At 39.9% G+C, this 23,982-nt stretch overlaps 1 protein-coding gene across 1 annotated transcript in view; it reads left to right on the top strand.

The window, feature by feature from the left end:
* The first annotated feature begins 2,124 nt into the window (after positions 1-2,124).
* The window catches only part of LOC110258457 (butyrophilin subfamily 1 member A1-like), an 85,174-nt gene continuing 63,316 nt past the window's right edge, over positions 2,125-23,982 (top strand). Inside the window, exons 1-3 of the mRNA XM_084970541.1 lie at positions 2,125-2,281; positions 3,004-3,070; positions 3,159-3,240. Of these exons, the coding sequence (XP_084826667.1) occupies positions 2,125-2,281; positions 3,004-3,070; positions 3,159-3,240 (306 nt within the window). The remainder of the gene's footprint in view (positions 2,282-3,003; positions 3,071-3,158; positions 3,241-23,982) is intronic.

Below are 23,982 nucleotides of genomic sequence, written 5' to 3' on the forward strand. Positions count from 1 at the left end.
TGGGAACGTCCCTGTGCCGGTGGGTGTGGCCCTTACAAAACAAAACAGGCTAGTAATGCCATCTCACCTAACTTCTGGGGAGGAAAAGTAAGCATTCTAAAAGCGAGTAACACAAAAGGAACTGAAAAGATGTGTTACATGGAACTGAAAAGATGTGTTACGTGGAACTGAAGATTGCTCTAAATTTTCAACAGCCTCCGTCAGGGAGAACTGACATTTCAGAACTCTGAGACACACAAAATGACACAACCGGTAGGCCTGGCTTTTGTTTAGAACAGCAGGCAAACTGAAGTAACATGTTCATACCTGGGAATACTTGGTTCCCAGGGGGAAGGCCAGTGGAAGAGGGGCGCCCTGGCACACTCTGGACCGATGGATGATAGCATATGCTACTTAGGCTTTGAAAGGGCAATGGGCAGAGGGCGTTATCGGAGCCGTTTGGGGGCCATCTCCCATCCCTTAAGTCTTTGAAGAGCTATCACTTGTGTAGGAATGGCCCCTCTGATTTGGAAGTCCCGACAGAGCCCCTGTGTTTGGATGTTTTCTAGAAACACACGTGGAAGAGAAACCATCTCCCTCTCAGCGTAATGCTTTGCATCTCACCAACTTCTTCATGAAACTGTGGCAAGTGCCTGAAAGACCGAAGCAAAGCCAGTCCTTACCGGGAGGGCATGGCATGCATTGCAAAGAGAAGGAATGGCAGAGCAGAGGAGGTAGGCAAACAGAAATGGACAGAAGGAACGTGGGACACGTCCAACGCAAAACATTGAGGTGGAGCCCGTAGACAGGACGTGCAAGAGAAAGGCATGCCGACAGAAGCGAAATAGATGAAACGGCACACAAGATGAAAGGCTGAACCAGTCTCTTCGGAGGGGCTCAAGAGCAATGGGATATCAGAAAATTTACCGTTTTTTTTCCGAAGAGTGTCTGAAAAAAAAAAGAAAAGGCAAAGGTAAATGTAAATATCATGGGGGAGAACTAGAGGGAGAATTCAGATTTATTGAAAATTTCATATTTAAAATGAACCCTCTCCAGTTTCAAGTGACAACCAAACCCCCCTGCCCCCCCGCCACACACACACACATCGACTCCGCGGGCTGTAGTGTTCAGAGATGGTCTACAGTAAATGAGTAGAGGGGAAATGGAGTTAATCCCAATTAATTGAAGAAAACAAGAACTATCAGTTCTGGGGCTTAGTTTGTAAAAGTAGTCTGGATCCCTTTGACAATATTTAGGTTCCTCCTGTTCTGTTGGTGCGCTTTAGCATGGCCATGGGCTGGTTGTGCATGTGGAAGTTACTCCTCATCCTTGTGGTTGGGGGGCGCTACCTCATGTAAAGTTGCCGCAAACCCTGTGTAGGGTGATACTCAGACCCTTTTGGTATCTCCGTGTGCCTCTTTTCACAATGTGACTGCTACTGATTAAACGGGCAGCCTTGTTGCTACTGATTAAATGGCAACCTTGTTGTATTTGAGTGTGCGTTTTACTTCATGCATAAGCGCAGCTTTTCTGAACCAAAGCACATGGGTGCTGAATCCAGGAGAGAGAAAGTTTCCCTGAGAGAGGCTGTTTCTCACCCCGTGTTTACTGTGCATCCTCCTATCTCAGAGGAAACACCTAAACATGCATGTGTGAGACAGGTTTTCCGAACATCATGGAGAAGACGTAGCCAGAGCTCTGCACCTCCGAATGAGTGCTTCCGGAGCGTTTTCAAGTCACGTCCACTCCTGAGTTCAAGAGGCAGATCTCTAAACTCCATTCCATGGAAAGCACCACCACCCTTTTCAGAATGCTTTGTCACATACAGGCTTATGAAGATTGAAAATAATTCTTGTGTTAGGGTATTAAGGAGAGGTGTGGAATCATCTCAGAACACAACTTTGGACTTTCGTTATGTATGATCAGTGTGATTTCTTGAAGGGTAACAGTGCACATAAACATACCAAAGGACGGTCATCTTGGTGAGATGATAAAGAAATAGGTAAAAATAAAAATGAGCGAAGAGTAAGAACTGTGGTTGTAAACTGAAAATAACCAGGACAAGTCAGGCAACGCTATTCATATACACTGGGTCCCTTGAGAGTGTGATCGGCAGACGTGAACTGGCCTATCTTAAGATAACTTATGCAGGGCATCGGCCGTCGACAGAGGGCAAAACTATCCAAGGAAAAACTCATCCCTGTAACCAGGGTTGGAATCGGAACCATTCCAGTAACAACTGGGACAATGTCAAATACAACACAGCGGGCACTGCATCTAGTTGTGGTGGTGGAGGACCCAGGTAAAAGGAAGCTTTCTGTGGAATGGAAGAAAGAGCATTCTTCTCAGCCTGGTTCTCTTCATTTAACAAACCTCATAATGAGAGGGTGTTAAGTGCCTGGAAGACAGTGACTTAAAGCAATATCAAAGGAAGGAAAGGAAAGAAGGAAAAGCTGTTTTGAGGAAATGCATCCACCCCTCCAAAAAAAGAGAAAACGTCAGAAATAAGTTACCTGTTTCATCCTGAAGTTCTCCTGGAAAGTAAATTTACAAAGAGTCACGTAAATAAATGTGAAGGAAACCACGACAGATAGTAACAAGAAGATGACAGTTGCCAGGCATGGAATTTCTGACTCAAGAGACATGTCTAATAAAATGAAGTCATGTTATTTCAGGAGTTCCCACTGTGGTACAGTGGTTAGGAATCTCACTTCAGTGACTCGTGTTGCAGTGGAAGTGTGGGTTCATGCTCTGGCTGGACACAGTGCCTTGAAGGATGTGGCATTGCCCCAGCAGTAGTGTCGGTTGCAGCTGTGGCTCAGATACAGTCACCGGCCCTGGAACTTCCACATGCCGTGGGCACGACCACAAACGAAAAAAACAATTGCTATCTTGGTAATGGGTCACAGTTACATCTCTCGGTTTGGCAAACGCTTCTGACGATGCCAGATTAAACAAGTGGTCTTCCAGGGAAAGCATTACTTTCGAAGTTTGTGTGAAACACATGCATCGCTCCCGAAAAAGCCTTTTCAGAAGATGCCACAGTGCCTGAGCAAGTGGATGACGTACGTCTGGGTACTGGCTTTTGCAAGTGTGATGGTGTCTAATGCTTTGCATGTCACAAAGCGATGCTAAACTTAATGTAGTTGTCAAGAGGGCTTTCCAAATTGCCTCTGAAGGTGTCGTCTCCTGCAGAAAGGCAAAGACCTGGGCGACAAGGCTCTAATCCTATGCTTTCCATTCTTGTCAACTGACATGGTCGTAAGGATTTTCTCAGCAACAAATCTTTTATAATCAAAGTTTAGAGAAATGGAATAAATCTGATGTTAACACTTACTTATGTTTTTCAAGGAAATATATATTCAAGAAGGAGCTGGTGTTATGAAATGAATGCATGATTGTATGAGCAAATGTTAGAATTCCATGCTCTTGTTTTCTCTCTTTTCTTTTATGTGCCCAAAGGGTTTCTTGAGAGTACCTGTCATGGCTCAGTGGAAGCCAGTGCAACTAGTACCCATGAGGATGTGGGTTAGATCCTAGGCGTCTCTCAATGCGTTACAGTTCTTGTGTTACCATGAGGTGTGCTGTGGATCGCAGATGCAGTTTGGATCCTCCATTGCAGTGGCTGTGGTGGAGGCTGGCAGCCACAGCTCCGATTCGACCTCTAGCCTGGAAACATCCATATGCCATGGCTGTGGCCCTAAATAGCAGAAAAAAGAGGCTTTCTTGATTTCCCTTATAGAGCTTTTGTTCAAATTTAAGAGATTAGCTCATCTATAGAACTGATATATTTTTAAAAGATAGTACATGGGTGTCCTTATTATTTAAGGATTCATGCTTTTATGTACTGTGCACACTTTTCCTTTTCCTACAGCATTCTTGGAGGACACCTCACTGGTAATGTTATATCCACTCTGTGGTCTTTCTTGCATCTCTCCCTATGTTCACTAGACTAAAGCATCTATTAATGCTTATCTCCATCTCCCAAGTTATAACTTTCCTAAATTTAGGTGTCCTTAGTACATATTTCTTCCCTTTGTTTATTTATTTTAGCTTCTTAGGGCTGTACCCATGGCACATCAAAATTCCCAGGCTAGGGGTCGAATCAGAGATGCAGCTTCTGGCCTACACCACAGCACAGCAATGTGGGATCCGAGCAGTGTCTGCCACTGACACCACAGCTCACCTCAATGCCAGATCCTTAACCCACTGAGCTGGCCAAGTATCAAACCCACATCCTCAGTGATACTAGTAAGAGTTCTTACCACTGAACCACAATGGGAACCCTTTTTCCTCACTTAAAAAAAAAGTCAGAGTAATGTAATCTCCCATAAATTATTTTTTTTTTAAATTTTGTTGTTGTTGTTGTTGTTGTTGCTATTTCTTGGGCCTCTCCCGTGGTATATGGAAGTTCCCAGGCTAGGGGTCGAATCGGAGCTGTAGCCACCGGCCTACGCCAGAGCCACAGCAACGCAGGATCCGAGCCGCGTCTGCAGCCTACACCACAGCTCACGACAACACCGTATCCTTAACCCACTGAGCAAGGGCAGGGACCGAACCCACAACCTCATGGTTCCTAGTCGGATTCGTTAACTACTGCTCCACGACGGGAACTCCAAATCTCCCATAAATTCTTATGAGGGAAAACTCATCATTCCAAATTGAGTAACAGAAAAGGAATAGGAAGAGGTGTTACATGGAAGTGAAGATTGATCTAAATGTAAAAGAGTCTGTGTTGGAGAAAACTGACATAACAGAACCTTAAGATACGCCACTGTGACACATAGCTAGGTGAAAAATACTAGTTACAGAAAGTCTCTGTCTCCTTGATTATTAGCAATGACTACAATATGAAAGAGGCAATAACCACTTAAACTGAATAGTACATGAAGACAGGTAACCTAAGTTGGAAGGGTAAGATATAGACATATAATCATGTAAAAACATGTCTCTGTGTGAGTTAAGGCAGATGATCATTAAGAGTTTCAACATGAGAATTTCAATGGTACGAGAAACAGATGAGAGAATAACAGTTTAGTACATTATAGTTACTTGCCATTTAGCAGTGCTCTCTCCCCTACACAGGAAAAAAAAAAAAGAAATAAGATACTCATTCCAAATAAAGGCATAACATTGGAAAGGAAGGAGAACAAATATTGGGACCCTTTTCATGGTTTTCTCTGTGGTGCATCTTGACCCATGTTTGTGAAAACTGGAACCATAAGGTTCCAAGGAACATCTTACCAATCTAAGTGTGGTTTTCATCCCCACATCCCTATGTGCAAGGGAACTAAGTTAGGAAGTGAAACTCTAAGAGAAGATAGTGCAGGAATTTGGAGGTAGGCCCAATGCCACTCATTCCTCTTTCATTGGGGCATTCTTTCTCATACTAAAATACAAATGTACACACCTGCACATGACAGGTCCTTAGACAGTGATGAGGAAGCGTTCTTCACTTAAAGTTTTCAGTATTGAGAGATGTATTTCAACTTTATTAACATGTATAATTCTTCTAAATATATTTAATGTGATTTGCTGTTTGCTGTTTTGGTTAATTGTGCAAATAAAAATGCAAATGAATAAAGAACAATCAATCATAGGGTTAGATTTTGTTTAGAAAAAGATGTAAACATCAGTGACATATTTAGATAACTGGGAATACTTGGTTCACTTGTTCAAAGACAGTGGAAGAGTGGCATCCAAGTGTACTCTTGACCGAGTGAATATGAAGGAATTAAGAGCAGCTAGGAACAGTAATGCACAGTACTTTCGAAAGGAATGAGAAAGCCTGAGGAGGAGCCAAGAAAAAATAGAAAATTCATTTGCAGAGGCACAAGCTGAGTTAAAGCCCATGAAGAACATAGTGAACAATGCAGAGGAATGAATTAGTGACTTGTGAGATGGAGTATTGTAAATCACCCAATCAGGACAGCAGGCGGAATCAAAGTGAAAACACGTAAAAACAATATAAGAGATCTATGAGATATTATAAAGCAGGCCAACCTGCAAATAATAAGGATTCAGAAGGAGAAGACAAAGAAGAAGGGATTGAAAATACATTTGAAGAAATTATGGCTGAAAACTTTCCAAATATAAAGGGAACAGACATTGAGATAGAGGATCAAAGGGCACTTCAGCAAGTTGAAGCCAAACAGGCCCACTCCAAGACATACTATAATAAAAATGGCAAAAATTAGAGAAGGAGAGGATTCTAAAGTCAGCAAGTGAAAAACGGAGAGTTAATTATAAGGGAACCCCCCATAAGTCTATAAGCTGATTTCTCCACAGAAACACTAGAGATCCAAAGGGAGAGATAAGATATATTTAAAGTTCTAAAATGGAAAAATTTGCAGCCTAGAATATCCAGCAAGAACATCATTTAAAGTAGAAGGAGAAATCAAGAATTTCTCTAACAAACAAAAACTAAAAGAATACAGAATGCTAAAACTATTCTAAAAGAAATACCTGAAAGGCCTCTGCAATAGGAAAGAAGTAAGAAGACACAGGATGGAGGAAATCACAATTGCAAAGCAATCACTTAAAAAAGCCAGTGCACAGATCTAAAATGGGAAGGGGGAAAAACTATTGTAAAGCCAGAATAAACACAAGGAACGGCAAAAGGGTAAACAGGGGATTACTTGTTTTAGATCAGTAAAGACAAACATGACTAGTATCCACGAGGATGCAGGTTCAATCCCTGGCCTCACTCAGTGGATCGAGGGTCTGGTGTTGCCATGGACTGTACTTAGGTAGCAGACAAGGCTAGGATCTGGCATTGCTGTGGCTGTGGCATAGGCTGGCAGGTATAACTCTGATTCAACCTCTACCCTGGGAAAGTCCATATACCATGACTATGGCCCTAAACAGCAAAAATTAAAATAAATAAATAAATAAATAAATAAAGGATAAACATGAAGAGCTTAAAAAAGGGCATCAAAACCATAAAATGTGGGGAAGGAAAATAATTAAATCTAGACTCTTTTTTAATAGAATATGTTTGAGCTTATATGACTGTCAGGCTAAAGCAAGCAGATATAGGATGTGGTTAAAATACATGAAAAACAGGACAACCACATCAAAACCAAGCAATACATTCACCAAAAATAAAGGAAGAGGACACAAACATAAAATAAAAGGAAATCATCACAGCAAAGAAAGAAAGAAAGAAAGAAAGAAAGAAAGGAAGAAAGAAAGAAAGAAAACAACAAAGAAGAAACTGAATCAACTGGAAAACAAGCTTTAAAATGGCAATAAATACATATCTATCAATAATTACCTTAAATGTCAAGGGACTGAATGCTCCAGTCAAAATCAGAGAGTGGCAGATTGGATAAAAAAACAAAATCCTACCATATGCCGCCTACAAGAGGCTCACTTTAGGGCAAAGTACACATATAACTGGAATATGATGGGATGGAAAAAGATATTTCATGCCAATGGACAAGACAGGAAAGCAAGAGTTGCAATACTCATATCAGGCAAAATAGACTTTAAAATGAAGGCCATAAAGACAGATAAAGAAGGACACTATTTAATGAAAAATGGACACATTCAAGAAGAGGATGTTACAATCGTCAACATATATGCCCCTAATATAGGAGCACCCAGAAACATACAACAAATACTAACAGACATAAAAGGAGAAATGGATGGGACTACACTAATAGTGGGGAGATGTTAGCACACCACTCACATCAATGGACAGAACCTCGAGAAGAAAGTCAATAAGGCTACAGAAATCCTAAATGACACAGTAGAGAAATTAGACTTAATTGATATTTTTAGGACATTACTGACAAAAAAATCAGAACAAGCCTTCTTTTCAAGTGCACATGGAACATTCTCAAGGATTGACCACATAATGGGGCATAAAGCTAACTTCAAAACATTTAAGAGAGTAGAATTTTTTTCTCCTTTTGTGGCTGCATTTGTGCCTAATGGAAGTTCCCAGGCTAGGGGTTGAATCAGAGCTACAGCTGCTGGCCTGCACCACAGCCACAGCAATGCCAGATCTGAGCCGCATCTGCAACCTACACAACTCACGGCAACACAAGATCCTTTAATCTACTGAGCAGGACCAGATATCAAACCTGCCACCTCACGGATATTAGTCGGATATTTTTCTGCTGAGTCACAACAGGAACTCAAAAATTATTGAAATTATTTCAAGCATCTTCTCTGACCCCAAGAGAAGATTACTAGTTTCTTTACTAGTCATGACTAGTAAAGAAAGTAGTAATCAACCATAGGAGAGGAAATGAGAAAAAACTGACTAGATGGAGACTAAACAACATGCTACTAAAAAAATCAGTGGATCAGGAGTTCCTGTTGTGGTGCAGATAAAACAAATCTGACCAGGAACCATGAGGTTGCAGGTTTGATTCCTGGCCTTGCTCAGTGGGTTAAGGATCCAGCATTGCCATGAGCTGTGGTGTAGGTCACAGATGCAGCTCGGATCTGGTGCTGCTGTGGCTGTGGTGTAGGTCAGTAGCTGTAGCTCCAATTAGCTCCCTAGCCTGGGAACATCCATATGCTGAGATAAAACAACCAGTGGATCAATGAGGAAATCAGAAGGGAAATTTAAAAATGCCTCGAGACAAATGATACTGAAAACACAACCATTCAAAATCTATGGGATGCCACAAAAGTAGTTCTTGGAGGGAAGTTCATAGCAATACAGGCCTCCTTCAAAAAGGAAGAAAAATCTCAAATCAACAACTTAACCTGCCATCTAAAAGAATTAGAAAAGAAGAACAAACAATACCTAAAGTCAGCAGAAGGAAGGAAATCATAAAGAAGCAAGGAAATCCATCAACTTCCCATGTTGTACAGTGGGGAAAAAAGGTATGTTGGGAGAAATAACAAAAAAATTAAATAAAAAAAATCATCACTTAAAAAAAAAAGAAGCAAGGAGATTGGTCAAATAGAGATTCAAAAAAGAATAGAAAAAGTCAATAAAACCAAGAGCTGGTTCTTTGAAAATTTAAACAAAATTGAGAAACCTCTGGCTAGACTCCCCAAGAAGGGGAAAGAACTCAAATAACAAAATAAGAAATGAAAAAGGAGAAATTTCAAAGAATACTGCAGTAATACAAAAAACTATAAGAGAATAGTATGAACAATTGCATACCAACAAATTTGACAACCTAGAGGAAATGGACAACTTTCTAGACTTCCAGCCTACCAAAACTGAATCAAGAAGAAATAGATCAGTTGAACAGACCAATCACTACAAACGAAATTGAATATGTAATAAAAAAACACTCTCTACAAACCAAAGTCCAGGAGCAAAAGACTTCTCAGGTGAATTCTACCAAACATACAAATAAAAACTCATACCCATCCTTCTTAAACTGTTCCAAAAGGATGAAGAAAAAGGAACACTCCCAATATATTCTTGTGAAGCCACCATCACCCTAATACCAAAACCAAAGATACTACCAAAAAAGAAAATTTATAGGCCAATATCTTTGATGAATATGGACACTAAAATTCTCAACCAAATTTTAGCCAACTGAATCCAGCAACATATAAAAAAGATCATACACCATGACCAAGTGAGATTCATCCCAATTCACAAGGATGGTTCAACATAGGCAAATCAATCAATGTCATACACCACATTAAAAAGGAAAGTCCAAGACAACATGATCATCTCAATAGATGTAGAAAAAGCATTTGACAAAGTCCAACATCCATTCATCATAAAAAGTCTTACCAAAGTGGGTATAGAAGGAATATACCTTAACATAGTAAAAGCTGTTTATGACAAACCTCCAGCCAACATAATACTCAATAGAGAAAAGCTGAAAGCCATCCTGCTAAAATCTGGAAGTCAAGGATGCCCACTCTTACCACTTTTATTCCACATAGTATTGGAAGTCCTAGCCAAGGCAATCAGACAAACAAAAGAAATAAAAGGTATCCAATATGAAACTATTTTCTCCCATTCTGTAAGTTGTCTTTTTGTTTCCTTTGCTGTGCAAAAGCTTGTCCGTTTCATTGGGTCCCATTGGTTTATTTCTGCTCTTATTTCTGTTGCTTTGGGAGACTGACCTGAGAAAACATTTGTAAGGTTGATATCAGAGAATGTTTTGCTTATGTTCTCTTCCAGGAGTTTGATTGTGTCTTGCCTTATATTTAAGTCTTACAGCCATTTTTGAGTTTACTTTGGTGCATAGTGTAAGGGTGAGTTCTACTTTCATTGATTTGCATGCAGGTGTCCAGAAAACTACCATGAGATACCACCTCACACCAGTCAGAATGACTATGATTAATAAGTCCACAAACAACAAATGCTGGAGGGGGTGTGGGGAAAAGGGAACCCTCTTGCACTGTTGATGGGAATGTAGGCTGGTTCAAACACTATGGAGAATGGTATGCAGGTACCTTAGAAAATTTTTCGTAGAACTACCATATGACCCAGCAATCCTACTCTTGGGCATATATCTGGACAAAACTTTCCTTAAAAAAGACACATGCACCCGCATGTCATTGCAGCACTATTCACAATAGCCAAGACAGGGAAACAACCCAAATGTCCATTGACAGACAATTAGATTAGGAAGATATAGTATATATACACAATGGAATACTACTCAGCCATAAAAAAGAACAACATAATGCCATTTGCAGCAACATGGATGGAACTAGAGACTCTCATACTGAGTGAAGTAAGTCAGAAAGAGAAAGACAAATACCATATGATATCACATTAGATCTGGAATCTAATATATGGCACAAAGGAACCTTTCCTCAGAATAGAAAATCATGGACTTGCAGAATAGACTTGTGGTTGCTAAGAGGGAAAGGGAGAGAGTGGGAGGGACTGGGAGCTTGGGGTACATGGATAAAGAATGCTGCCTTCGGGATGGATTAGCAGTGAGATCCTGCCGTGCAGCACTGGGAACTATGTCTAGTCACTTATGATGGAGCATGATGATGTAAGAAAAAAGAATATGTACATGCATGTGTAACTGAGCCACCATACTGTGCAGTAGAAAAAAAATATATATGTAAAGAAATTTTTAAAAAAGGTATCCAATATGTAAGAGAAGAGATAAAAGTGTCACTCTATGCAGATGACATGACACTATATATAGAAAACACTAAGGATCCAACACAAAAATTACTTGCACTGATCAATGCATTCAGCAACAACAGCAGGATACAACATTAACATTCAGAAATCAGTTGCATTTCTATATACTAACAATGAAATATTAGAAAAGGAATATAAAAATAAAATACCTTTTAAAACCACAACCAAAAAAAATTAAATACCTAGGAATAAACCTGATGAAGGAGGTGAGAGACTTATATGCTGAGAAGTATAAAACATTAATCGAGGAAATTAAAGAGGATCTAAAGTAATAGAAAGATATCCCGTGCTCCTGGATTGGAAGAATTAATATCATTAAAATGCCATACTAGTCAAAGAAATCTATAGATTCAACGCAATCCCTATCAAATTACCCAGGACAATTTTCATAGAACTACAAAAAGCAAAAATTTATATGCCACCATAAAAGACCCCAGAATTGCTAAAACCATCCTGAGGAACAAAAACCAAGCATGAGACATAATCCTCCCAGACTTCAGACAAGATTGCAAAGCTATAGTCATCAAGACAGTGTGGAACTGGTACAAAAACAGACATACAGACCAATGGAACCAAACAGAGAACCCAGAAATAAACCCATACACCTATGGTCAATTAATCTTTGACAAAGGAGGCAATAATATTAAATGGGAAAAAGACAGTCCTTTCAGTGAGTGGTGCTGGGAAAACTGGACAGCCACATGTAAATCGATGAAACTGAACACACCCTCATGCCATACACAAAAGTAAACTCAAAATGGCTGAAAGACCTTAATGTAAGACAAGACACCATCAAGCTCCTAGAAGAGAACCTAGGCAAAACATTCTCTGACATCAACCTTACAAATGTTTTCTTAGGTCAGTCTCCCAAGCCAACAGAAATAAAACAAAAATAAACAAATGAGACCTAATGAAACTGACAAACTTTTGCACAGCAAAGGAAACCTTAAAAAAATAAACAAACAAACAAAACCAGAGACAACCTACAGAACAGGAGAAAATAGTTTAAAATGATGCAACTGACAAGGGCTTAATCTTTAAGTTATACAAGCAACTTGTACAACTCAATAGTAGAAAACCAACTACCCAATCAAAAAATGGGCAGAAGCTCTGAATAGACATTTCTCCAAAGAAGATATACATAAGGCCAATAGGTATGTGAAAAAATTATTAATGTTACAAATTTTTAAATAAATGCAAATCAAACTACATAGAAGTACTACTTCACACCTATCAGAGTGGCCATCATTAACAAGTCAACAAATAACAAATGCTGGAGCAGGTGTGGAGAAGTGTACCCTCCTTCACTGTTGTTGGACATGTAAATTGGCACAACTGCTATGGAAAACAGTATGGAGGTACCTTAGAAATCTATACATAGAACTACCATATGACCTAGCAATCTCACTCTTGGGCATATATTCAGGCAAAACTTTCCTTGAAAAAGACACATGCACCTGCATGTTCCTTGCAGCTCTATTCACAATAGCCAAGACAGGGAAACAAACTAAATGTCCATCATCAGGTGATTGGATTAAGACAATGAGGTGTATATACACAATGGAATACTACTCAGCCATAAAAAGGAACCAAAAAATGCCATTTGCAGGAACATGGATGAAACTAGGACTCTCACACTGAGTGAAGTAGGTCGGAAGAAGAAAGACAAATACCATATGATATCCCTTATATATGGAACCTAATATATGGCATAAATGAACCTATCTTAAAAAAAGAAACAGGAGAGAGGACAAGATGGCGGAGGAGTAGGGGGACACGCTCTCCCTCTCCCACAAACACAACAAAAAAAGCACATCTACAGAATAAATGACTTGCACAGAACAGCAACCAATCGCTGGCAGAGGAACCTAAACTCCAATAACGGCAAGAAGTTCGTGACATTATTGGGCAGAATGGGAGAAAAGAGGAGAGTGAGAGAAGGTGAATCCGAGCGGGATGGGCGCTCCTGAAAGGGAACTGTGGAGGAGAAAGGGATCCCGCACCCTGGAAAGTCACCTACCGGGCGAAAGATCAAACGAACCGGAGGAATCTCCAGATGCAGAGAAGAGTGTAGCAGTAAGTTGGAGTACGGAAAAACCGATCAAGAACCCAACGGACCATCTGAACTACAGGCACAGTCACCAAAAATTGAGATGCCTGGGTGGGGGCTGGGAACCTAGACCTCGCCTCTGAAGGTTAATCCCTGAGAAAGGGCCAGGGGACGCCTGGGGGGGTGCTGGGCACCGAGACCTCTCCTCCGAAGGTTAATCCCCCAGAAAGGGCCGGGCGACGCCTGGGTGGGGGCTGGGCACCGAGACCTCGGCTCCAGAGATTAGTCCCCGGGCTAGGGGGGCGGGGCAGAGCGGAAACTGCTTGGGAGGTCTAGAAACCAGTTGACGGGGCAGAGACTGCCTGGGAGACTAGAAAACAAAGCTGTCGCAGAGGAAGGGAGCAATACTCTAGGAGCGGGGAAGTGGAAAGCCGCATCAGAGGGAACCTGGGAGAAGAGCCTGGTCTGTGCCCCTGCTGGGGAGGGGAGAGAAGAAGGGGTGGGTCCCCATAGAATACCCCCCACGCCACAGCAAGCTCACAGGCCCACTAGCTAGCTGAAAGCTGTGCTTCCCAGTGTATCCCCTCCCCCCACCCCTGCCACGCCCTACGCTCTCACCGGACCTGGGGCTGCCTGCCATCCAGGAGGGCTGGCCTCAACAATTGCCTGAAGCCTACCACCACAGGGGCTGTCCCTGCACAGGCCTGCTTGCCCTTTGCAGGGGCTACACTTCCGCAGAGCAGCACCAAACACCACCAGCCCCCGAGAAAAGGCCTGCAGCCCAGAAAAGCTAGAACAAGCTTAGCCAGGCTGTGAATAGATCTGCCTAATTCTCGGACGGTTTTTCTGAGTTGGGTTGTCCCAGGGAGGAGCCGCTTAGGTTTCCAATGGCCCTGATACCCGCCCAAGCCCCCAGGGGGTGCCCCACTCCCATGAAATAACTGCTCAGCACCACCAGCCCCCTGGAAGAGCCCCTGCAGCCCAGAAAAGCTGCAACAAGCTCGGCCAGACTGTGAAAAGATCCGCCTACATTCTCAGGCTGTCCTTCTGAGTTGGGCTGCCCTAGGGAAGAGCCTCTTAGGTTCTCAGTGACCCAGATAGCTGCTCCAGCCCCCAGGGGGTGATGCACCCCTGAAGAGTAGCTGCCCAACACCGCCAACCCCCTGCAAGAACCCCACAGCCTAAAAACACCACAGCAAGCTCTGCATGACCAAGTGAAATCTGCTACCATCGTGGGGTGGACCTCCCAGTCCTGTCTGCCCTCAGGAAGTCCTCCTTTGCTTCAAAGAAACACTGTTAGCCCCATCAACACTCCAGAAAAGCCACACTGCCTCAAAAAAGATTGACCAACAACGCCAGCCCTCAGGAAATATTCCACGGCAGTGACAAGGCAAACACTGCCCGATAACGGAGAGTACAACTCCCTCGGGAGAAAGAAAACAACAAGCAAGATGAAGAAGCTGAGAAACCACCCCCAGTCAAACCAACAGGAGAACTCACCTCAAACAGTCAACAATGAAACAGATCTCTGCAGTCAGACAGACCTGGAGTTCAAAAGAGAAATACTGAAAATACTGAAGGAATTAAGAGAAGCTATGAACAGTAATGCAGATACCCTCAGAAAGGAGCTAGAAAATATAAGGAGGAGCCAAGAAAAACTAGAACATTCATTTGCAGAGATACAAACTGAACTAGGGGCAGTAAAAACCAGAATGAATAATGCAGAAGAATGAATCAGTGATATGGAAGATAGAATAATGGAAATCACTCAATCTGGTCAACAGACAGAAAACCGAATCAAAAAACTGGAAAGCAATATAAGAGACCTATGGGATAATATAAAACGGGCCAATCTACGCATAATAGGAATTCCAGAAGGAGTAGAGAAAGATAAGGGAATGGAAAATATATTTGAAGAAATTATTGCTGGAAACTTCCCAAGTCTAAAGGATACTGGATTCAAGATACAAGAAGCACAGAGGGCCCCAAACAAACTGAACCCAAACAGACCCACACCAAGACACATCATAATAAAAATGGCAAAAGTTAGTGATAAAGAGAGGCTCCTAAAGGCAGCAAGAGAAAATCAGAATATTACCTACAAGGGAACCCCCCATAAGAATATCAGCTGATTTCTCTACAGAAACACTCCAGGCCAGGAGGGAATGGCAAGAGATATTTAAAGTGCTAAAAGGAAAAAATATGCAACCTAGAATACTCTATCCAGCAAGAATATCATTTAAAATTGAAGGAGAAATAAAAATTTTTCCCAACAAACAAAAACTTAAAGAATACAGCAACCCAAAACCCAGGTTAAAGGAAATATTGAAAGGGCTTCTAAACCAAAAAGAAAGGAAGGAAAGGGAAGAAAAAAGAAAAGAAAAGAAAAAAAAAAAGAAGAAGAAGAAGAGGAAGAACTAGGACTGAGGAAACCGCAATCAGAGAGCAGTCACTCAAATAAGCCAGCATACAGATTTAATCATGAACATGCTTCAAACAAAATAAAATTAAAAATAAAAAAATAAAAAAGAGTCATCAAAACCATAAAATGTGGGCAAGGGATGTTAGGAGGTAAATAACCCTTTTTGTTTGTATGTATGTCTCTCTTCTTAATTTTAATATAGTAATGAAGTGTTTGAACTTACAGGACCATCAGGCTAAAACACACAATTATGGGAAGGGGTTAGCATATTTAAAAAACAGGGCAACCACAAGCCAAAACCAAATATTGCATTTGCAAAAAATGAAAAAGAAAATACACTCAAGCAGACAATAACAGGAGACCATCCAACCAAAAAAAAAAAAAAAAAAAGAAAAAAGGAAAAATGGAGAACCATAGAATCAACTGGAACACGAGGTTCAAATGGCAATAAATAGTCATCTATCAATTATCACCTTAAATGTCAATGGACTGAATGCCCCAATCAAAAGACACAGAGTGGCTGAGTGGATAAAAAGGCAAAAACCTTCAATATGCTGCCTACAAGAAACTCACCTTAGGACAAAAGATACATATAGATTGAAAGTGAAAGGGTGGGGAAAAATATTTCACGCCAATAGACATGACAGAAAAGCAGGAGTCGCAACACTCATATCAGACAAAATAGACTTTAAAACAAAAGACATAAAGAAAGACAAAGAAGGACACTATTTAATGATTAAGGGATCCATCCAAGGAGAGGATGTTACTATCATCAACATATATGCCCCCAATACAGGAGCACCCAGATACATACAACAAATATTAACAGACATAAAGGGAGAAATTGATGGGAATACAATCATAGTAGGAGACTTTAATACCCCCCTCACACCAATGGACAGATCCTCTAGACAGAAAACCAATAAAGCAACAGAGATCCTAAAGGAAACAATAGAAAAGTTAGACTTCATTGATATCTTCAGGACACTACATCCAAAAAAATCAGAATACACATTCTTCTCAAATGCTCATGGAACATTCTCAAGAATCGACCACATATTGGGACATAAAGCGAATCTCAATAAATTTAGGAGCATAGAAATTATCTCAAGTATCTTCTCTGACCACAATGCCATGAAATTAGAAATCAACCATGGGAAAAGCAAAGAGAAAAAACCTACTCCATGGAGACTCAACAACATGCTACTAAAAAACCAATGGGTCAATGAGGAAATCAAGAAGGAAATTAAAAACTACCTTGAAACAAATGATAATGAAGACACAACCTCTCAAAATCTATGGGATGCTGTGAAAGCAGTGCTCAGAGGGAAATTTATAGCAATCCAGGCCTTTCTCAAAAAAGAGGAAAGATCCCAAATTGACAACTTAACCCTCCACCTAAACGAATTAGAAAAAGAAGAACAAAAAAGTCCTAAAGTCAGCAGAAGGAAGGAAATTATAAAGATCAAAGAAGAAATCAATAAAATAGAGATTCAAAAAACAATAGAGAAAATTAATAAAACCAAGAGCTGGTTCTTTGAAAAGGTGAACAAAATTGACAAACCCCTGGCCAGACTCACTAAAAAGAGGAGAGAAAGAACCCAAATCACCAAAATTATAAATGAAAAAGGAGAAATCACAACGGATACAGCAGAAATACAAAAAACCATAAGAGAATACTATGAACAACTATACCGCAACAAGTTTGACAATCTGGAAGAAATGGACAATTTTCTAGAATCTTACAGCCTGCTAAAACTGAATCAAGCAGAAACAGACCAACTGAACAGACCGATCACTAGAAATGAAATTGAAGAGGTCATAAAATCACTCCCTACAAATAAAAGTCCAGGACCAGATGGCTTCACAGGTGAATTCTATCAAACATATAAAGAGGAATTGGTGCCCATCCTCCTTAAACTCTTTCAAAAGGTTGAAGAAGAAGGAATACTCCCAAAGACATTCTATGAGGCCACCATCACCCTCATGCCAAGACCAGACAGAGATACCACCAAAAAAGAAAACTATCGGCCAATATCATTGATGAATATAGATGCAAAAATTCTCAACAAAATCTTAGCCAACTGAATCCAACAACATACCAAAAAAATTATACACCATGACCAGGTTGGGTTCATCCCAGGTTCACAAGGATGGTTCAACATATGCAAATCAATCAGCATCATACACCACATTAACAAAAAAAAAGTCAAAAATCATATGATCATCTCAGTAGACACAGAAAAAGCATTTGACAAAGTCCAACATCTATTCATGATCAAAACTCTTACCAAAGTGGGTATAGAGGGAACATTCCTGAATATAATCAAAGCCATTTATGAGAAACCCACAGCAAATATAATACTCAATGGGGAAAAACTGAAAGCCTTCTCACTCAAATCTGGAACAAGACAGGGATGCCCACTCTCACCACTGCTCTTCAACATCGTTTTGGAAGTCTTAGCCACAGCAATTAGACAAACAAAAGAAATAAAAGGCATCCATATAGGAAGAGAAGAGATCAAACTGTCACTGTATGCAGATGACATGATACTATACCTAGAAAACCCTAAGGACTCAACCCCAAAACTCCTTGAACTGATTAATAAATTCAGCAAAGTAGCAGGATATAAGATTAACATTCAGAAGTCAGTTGCATTTCTGTATACCAGAAATGAAACATTAGAAAAGGAATACAAAAATATGATACCTTTTAAAATTGTACCTCACAAAATCAAATACCTCGGAATACACCTGACCAAAGAGGTAAAGGACCTAGATGCCGAGAACTATAAAACTTTAATCAAAGAAATCAAAGAAGATGTAAAGAAATGGAAAGATATTCCATGTTCATGGATTGGGAAAATCAATATTGTAAAAATGGCCATCCTACGCAAAGCAATCTACAGATTCAATGCAATCCCTATCAAATTACCCATGACATTTTTCACAGAACTAGAACAAACAATCCAAACATTTATATGAAACAATAAAAGACCCAGAATCGCCAAAGCAATCCTGAGAAACAAAAACCAAGCAGGAGGCATAACTCTCCCAGACTTCAAGAAATACTACAAAGCCACAGTCATCAAAACAGTGTGGTACTGGTACCAAAACAGACAGACAGACCAATGGAACAGAATAGAGAATCCAGAAATAAACCCTGACACCTATGGTCAATTAGTCTTTGACAAGGGAGGCAAGAACATCAAATGGGAAAAGGAAAGTCTCTTCAGCAAGCATTGCTGGGAAACCTGGACAGCTGCATGCAAAGCAATGAAACTAGAACACACCCTCACACCATGCACAAAAATAAACTCCAAATGGCTGAAAGACTTCAATATACGACAGGACACCATCAAACTCCTAGAAGAGAACATAGGCAAAACACTCTCTGACATCAACATCATGAATATTTTCTCAGGTCAGTCTCCCAAAGCAATAGAAATTAGAGCAAAAATAAACCCATGGGACCTCATCAAACTGAAAAGCTTTTGCACAGCAAAGGAAACCCAAAAGAAAACAAAAAGACAACTTACAGAATCGGAGAAAACAGTTTCAAATGATGCAACTGACAATGGCTTAATCTCTAGAATATATAAGCAACTTATACAACTCAACAGCAAAAAAACCAATCAATGGAAAAATGGGCAAAAGACCTGAATAGACATTTCTCCAAAGAAGATATACAGATGGCCAACAAACACATGAAAAAATGCTCAACATTGCTGATTATAAGAGAAATGCAAATCAAAACTACCATGAGATACCACCTCACACCAGTCAGAATGGCCATCATTCATAAATCCACAAATAACAAGTGCTGGAGAAAAGGGAACCCTCCTGCACTGCTGGTGGGAATGTAAACTGGTACAGCCACTATGGAGAACAGTTTGGAGATACCTTAGAAATCTATACATAGACCTTCCATATGACCCTGCAAGCCCACTCTTGGGCATCTATCCCGACAAAGCTCTACTTAAAAGAGACACTTGTACCCGCATGTTCATTGCAGCACTATTCACAATAGCCAGGACATGGAAACAATCCAAATGTCCATCAACAGATGATTGGATTCGGAAGATGTGGTATATATACACAATGGAATACTACTCAGCCATAAAAAAGAATGACATAATGCCATTTGCAGCAACATGGATGGAACTAGAGAATCTCATACTGAGTGAAATCAGCCAGAGAGACAAAGGCAAATACCATATGATATCACTTATAACTGGAATCTAATATCCAGCACAAATGAACATCTCCTCCGAAAAGAAAATCATGGACTTGGAGAAGAGATTGTGGCTGCCTGATGGGAGGGGGAGGGAGTGGGAGGGATCGGGAGCTTGGGGTTATCAGACACAACCTAGAATAGATTTACAAGGAGATCCTGCTGAATAGCATTGAGAACTATGTCTAGATACTCATGTTGCAACAGAAGAAAGGGTGGGGGAAAAACTGTAATTGCAATGTATACATGTAAGGATAACCTGACCCCCTTGCTGTACAGTGGGAAAAAAAAAAAAAAAGAAACAAACTCATGGACTGTAGTACAGACCTATGGTTTCCTAGGAGGAGGGGGAGGGAGTGTGGTGGCCTGGGGTTTTGGAGTCAGTAGATGCAAACCATTGCATTTGTAGTGAATAAGCAATGAGTTCCTGCTGTAAAGCACAGGTAAATATATCCAATCTCTTGTGATGGAACATGATGGAGGATAATATGACAAAAGAATGTATATATACGCATGGCTGGTCACTTTTCTGTACAGCAGAGATTGACAAAACATTGTAAATCAACTATAACAAACTTTTTTTTTAAGTACCATAAAAAGTTCACTCTTGACTAATGAATGATATCATGTATTACTTAGGCTTTGAAAGGACAATGCACAAGGTAACTCAGCAGTTATGGTGCCTTCTCTCATCACTTAAGTCTTTGAAGACGTATCAGTTATGTAGTAATGGCTCCTCTAACTTGGAATAACTGACAGAGCCACTGTGTTTGGATGTTTTCTAGAAACATACATATATAGAATAGAAACTGTCTCCCTATCAGTGTAATGCTTTGCATCTCACCAACTTCTTCATGAAACTGTGGCAAGTGTCTGAAAGACCGAAGAAGCCAGTCCTTGTCAGGAGGGCATGGTATGCATTGCAAAGAGAAGTAATGGCACAGTAGAGGAGGTAGGCAAACAGAAATGGACAGAATTAATGTGGGACAAGTCCAACACAAAATATTGAGGTGGAGCTAGTAGACATGCAGGAGAAATGCATGCTGACACAAGGTAAATAGATGAAAAGTCAGGCAATATTAAATGTTGAACCAGTCATTTTAGAGGGGATCAAGAGTAATGGGATAGCAGTAACTTTACAAGGTTTTTTTCTGAAGTGCTTCTGAAAAAAAAGTCAGGTAAATGTAAATATCATGGGGGGTGAGCTAGATGGAGAATTCAAATTTATTGAAAAATTCATCCCCACTCTTGGGCATATATCCTGACAAAACTTTCCTTGAAAAGAACACTTGCACCGGTATGTTCATTGCAGCACTATTCACAATAGCCAAGACAGGGAAACAACCCAAATGTCCATTGACAGACAATTGGATTAGGAAGATGTGGTATATATACACAATGGAATACTACTCAGCCATAAAAAAGAATGACATAATGCCATTTGCAGCAACATGGATGGAACTAGAGACTCTCATACTGAGTGAAGTAACTCAGAAAGAGAAAGACAAATACCATATGATATCACTTAGATCTGGAATCTAATATATGGCACAAAGGAATCTTTCCTCAGAAAAGAAAATCATGGACTTGCAGAATAGACTTGTGGTTGCCAAGAGGGAAGGGGAGGGAGTGGGATGGATTGGGACCTTGGGGTTAATAGATGTAGACTATTGCCTTTGGGATGGATTAGCAGTGAGATCCTGCCGTGTAGCACTGGGAACTATGTCTAGTCACTTATGATGGAGCATGTTGATGTGAGAAAAAGAAAATGTATACATGTATGTGTAACTGGGTCATCATGCTGTACAGTAGAAAACTGACAGGACACTGTAAACCAGGTATAAATGAAAAAAATTATATACAAAAAATAAAAATAAAAACAAAGAAAAGATGTATGCACTGCAGTGTTCATTGTAGCACTATTTACAATAGCCAAGACAGGGAAACAACCTGAATGTCCATTGACAGAGGACTGAATAAAGAAGAAGTGGTACATACATTCAGTGAAATATTACTCAGTCATAAAAATGAAATACTGCCATTGGCAGCAACATGGATGCAACTAGAGATTATCGTACTGAGTGAAATAAGTCAGATAAAGACAAATATCATATATCACTTATGTGTAGATTCTAATAAAAATGATATTGATAAAAAAGGACAGATAAAGACTCAATTATGTCCAGATCAAACTTAGGGTTGCCAGAGGGGAAACTGAGGGGGCAGGGATAAATTTGGAGGAGGGGATTGGCACATGAACACTACTATATATAGGAGAGGTAACTAACAGGGACCCATTGCATAGCACAGGTAGGTCTACTCAATATTCCGTAATAATGTATATGGGGAAAAAAGAATAGGTATATGTATATGTACAACCGATTCACTTTGCTCTAAGCCTAAAGCTAGTACAATATTGTAAATCAACTATACTTCCCCAAAATTTAAAAGTGTCAGAGAGGCCAACTACAAATTTATCTCATACATGTTTCTTTATGGATGACTTTATATATTTAGAAAATTCAGAGTTTGGACCAAATGTATATTTAAAAAAAATAATTTTGTTACAAATAGTATCTCAGTAGTAGTGCATAAAATTGATACCCTAATTTTCCCAATTTTTTACAGGTATGTTCGACTAAGCAGGGTGTCTCTAAGTGAAAATACAATTTGCACTAGTAGTAGTCAATCTATAAAGCTTGTCAAAGTCTTTCTAGTCAATGCTAAAATCATTGAGAAAGAGAATGACTATAATGTGTCAGCATACATCTTTGTGCAGGTTTGATGGTTTTTAATTCTTTGACTTTACCAAAACTGCAATGAACTGAACTGGCAGTAGGTAGAACTTCTAAAATTACCTTTGGTAAACACTCTTTGAATTTTAACTTTTACCTCAAAAGAAATTCAAAGAATTGAGTGACTTCATTTTAACCCCCAATTTTCCACTTCTAATAATGTATAGAAGGACACAGTTTCATGGCACATATGTCTTTTATAAACAAAAAAAGAAAATAAAATTGAGGCTGAATTCGATTTGGGAAAAATAAAATATGAGTTAATTGTGGTAAAGAAATTCTGTAAAATGTTTGAGTAGGAAGGAAATGTGTATTCATGTACTTTTTAATTGATCACGCTGTGTATAAAATAAAGCAGTGAATATTGGGAAAGGGAATCCTTGAGTACAGTTTATCAGCCCTGGTTAGTCATAGAAGAATTAGCCTTTGCATTGGGAAACCTCCTTACCAAGAGTTAAAGAGCTCACACAGTCTGCATTGGACTTACCATCTTGTGTGGGAATATCCTTCCCTGTTTCAGGCTCAACGAACTCTTTATTTTTTACCTCTACTTAAAGCATGTGCATTATATAGTACTTGGCCAACCCTACGTTTGTATCTTTCATCTGAGGGGAGGGGTGGGTCTTTCCATTACAGCACAAGAGTGGTGCATGTAAGCAAATTACTCTTGTGTCAGCCACCAGGAGAGACCTGTTGGCCATGAGGGACCAGCAAACACTACTGAAGATAATCTTTGTCTATTCTCTGTGTAAGTTCCATTACTCCATGCAGTGCTTTGTGCTCTTCCTGGTGACTCGGATACCAAAATGCAGTGGGCAGAAGTATTTAGAATTCTCCTCTGGGACTGATCTCCAGTGCTCTATGCCCTGCTCCTTTGAGATTGCTAACTGGTGACCTGTACACTGCTGGACAGTGACAGTTTTTATCTTAAAATATCTATAAGAAAATTTAGTGAAATCCTTAAAAGGCAAACTTGTTGAGGTTTAGTTTAAGTTGGGTGTAAAACAGTTTACACAATTTTTTTCCAAAATCGTTTTAAAGGTAACGAAAGCAAAATATTTGACAGATGTTGCCTTGCCTTAATTTTGCTTTTTTATTTTGTCTGTTTCATAAATGTGACTTTAGGCTTCATTTAAATCCCTTTAACATTTCCACTTAATTTTCAGAAGGTTAGTACATATTCTTGAATTCACAGATTTTTTTTTTTTTTCTTTTCAGGGCCATTCCTGAGGCATGTCGAAGTTCCCAGGCTAGGGGTCAAATCAGAGCTACAGATGCTGGCCTATGCCACAGCCATGGCCAAACTGCATCTGTGACCTACACCACAGCACACTGAGTAAGGCCAGGGATCAAACCCACATCCTCATGGATGCTAGTCATATTCATTTCCACTGCACCACA

Source organism: Sus scrofa, chromosome 7 (assembly GCF_054392235.1).
Source record: "Sus scrofa isolate SSC_HxYL_T2T_F1_AM1 chromosome 7, Sscrofa_HxYL_maternal_Yorkshire_Landrace_v2.0, whole genome shotgun sequence".
NCBI lineage: Eukaryota > Metazoa > Chordata > Mammalia > Artiodactyla > Suidae > Sus > Sus scrofa.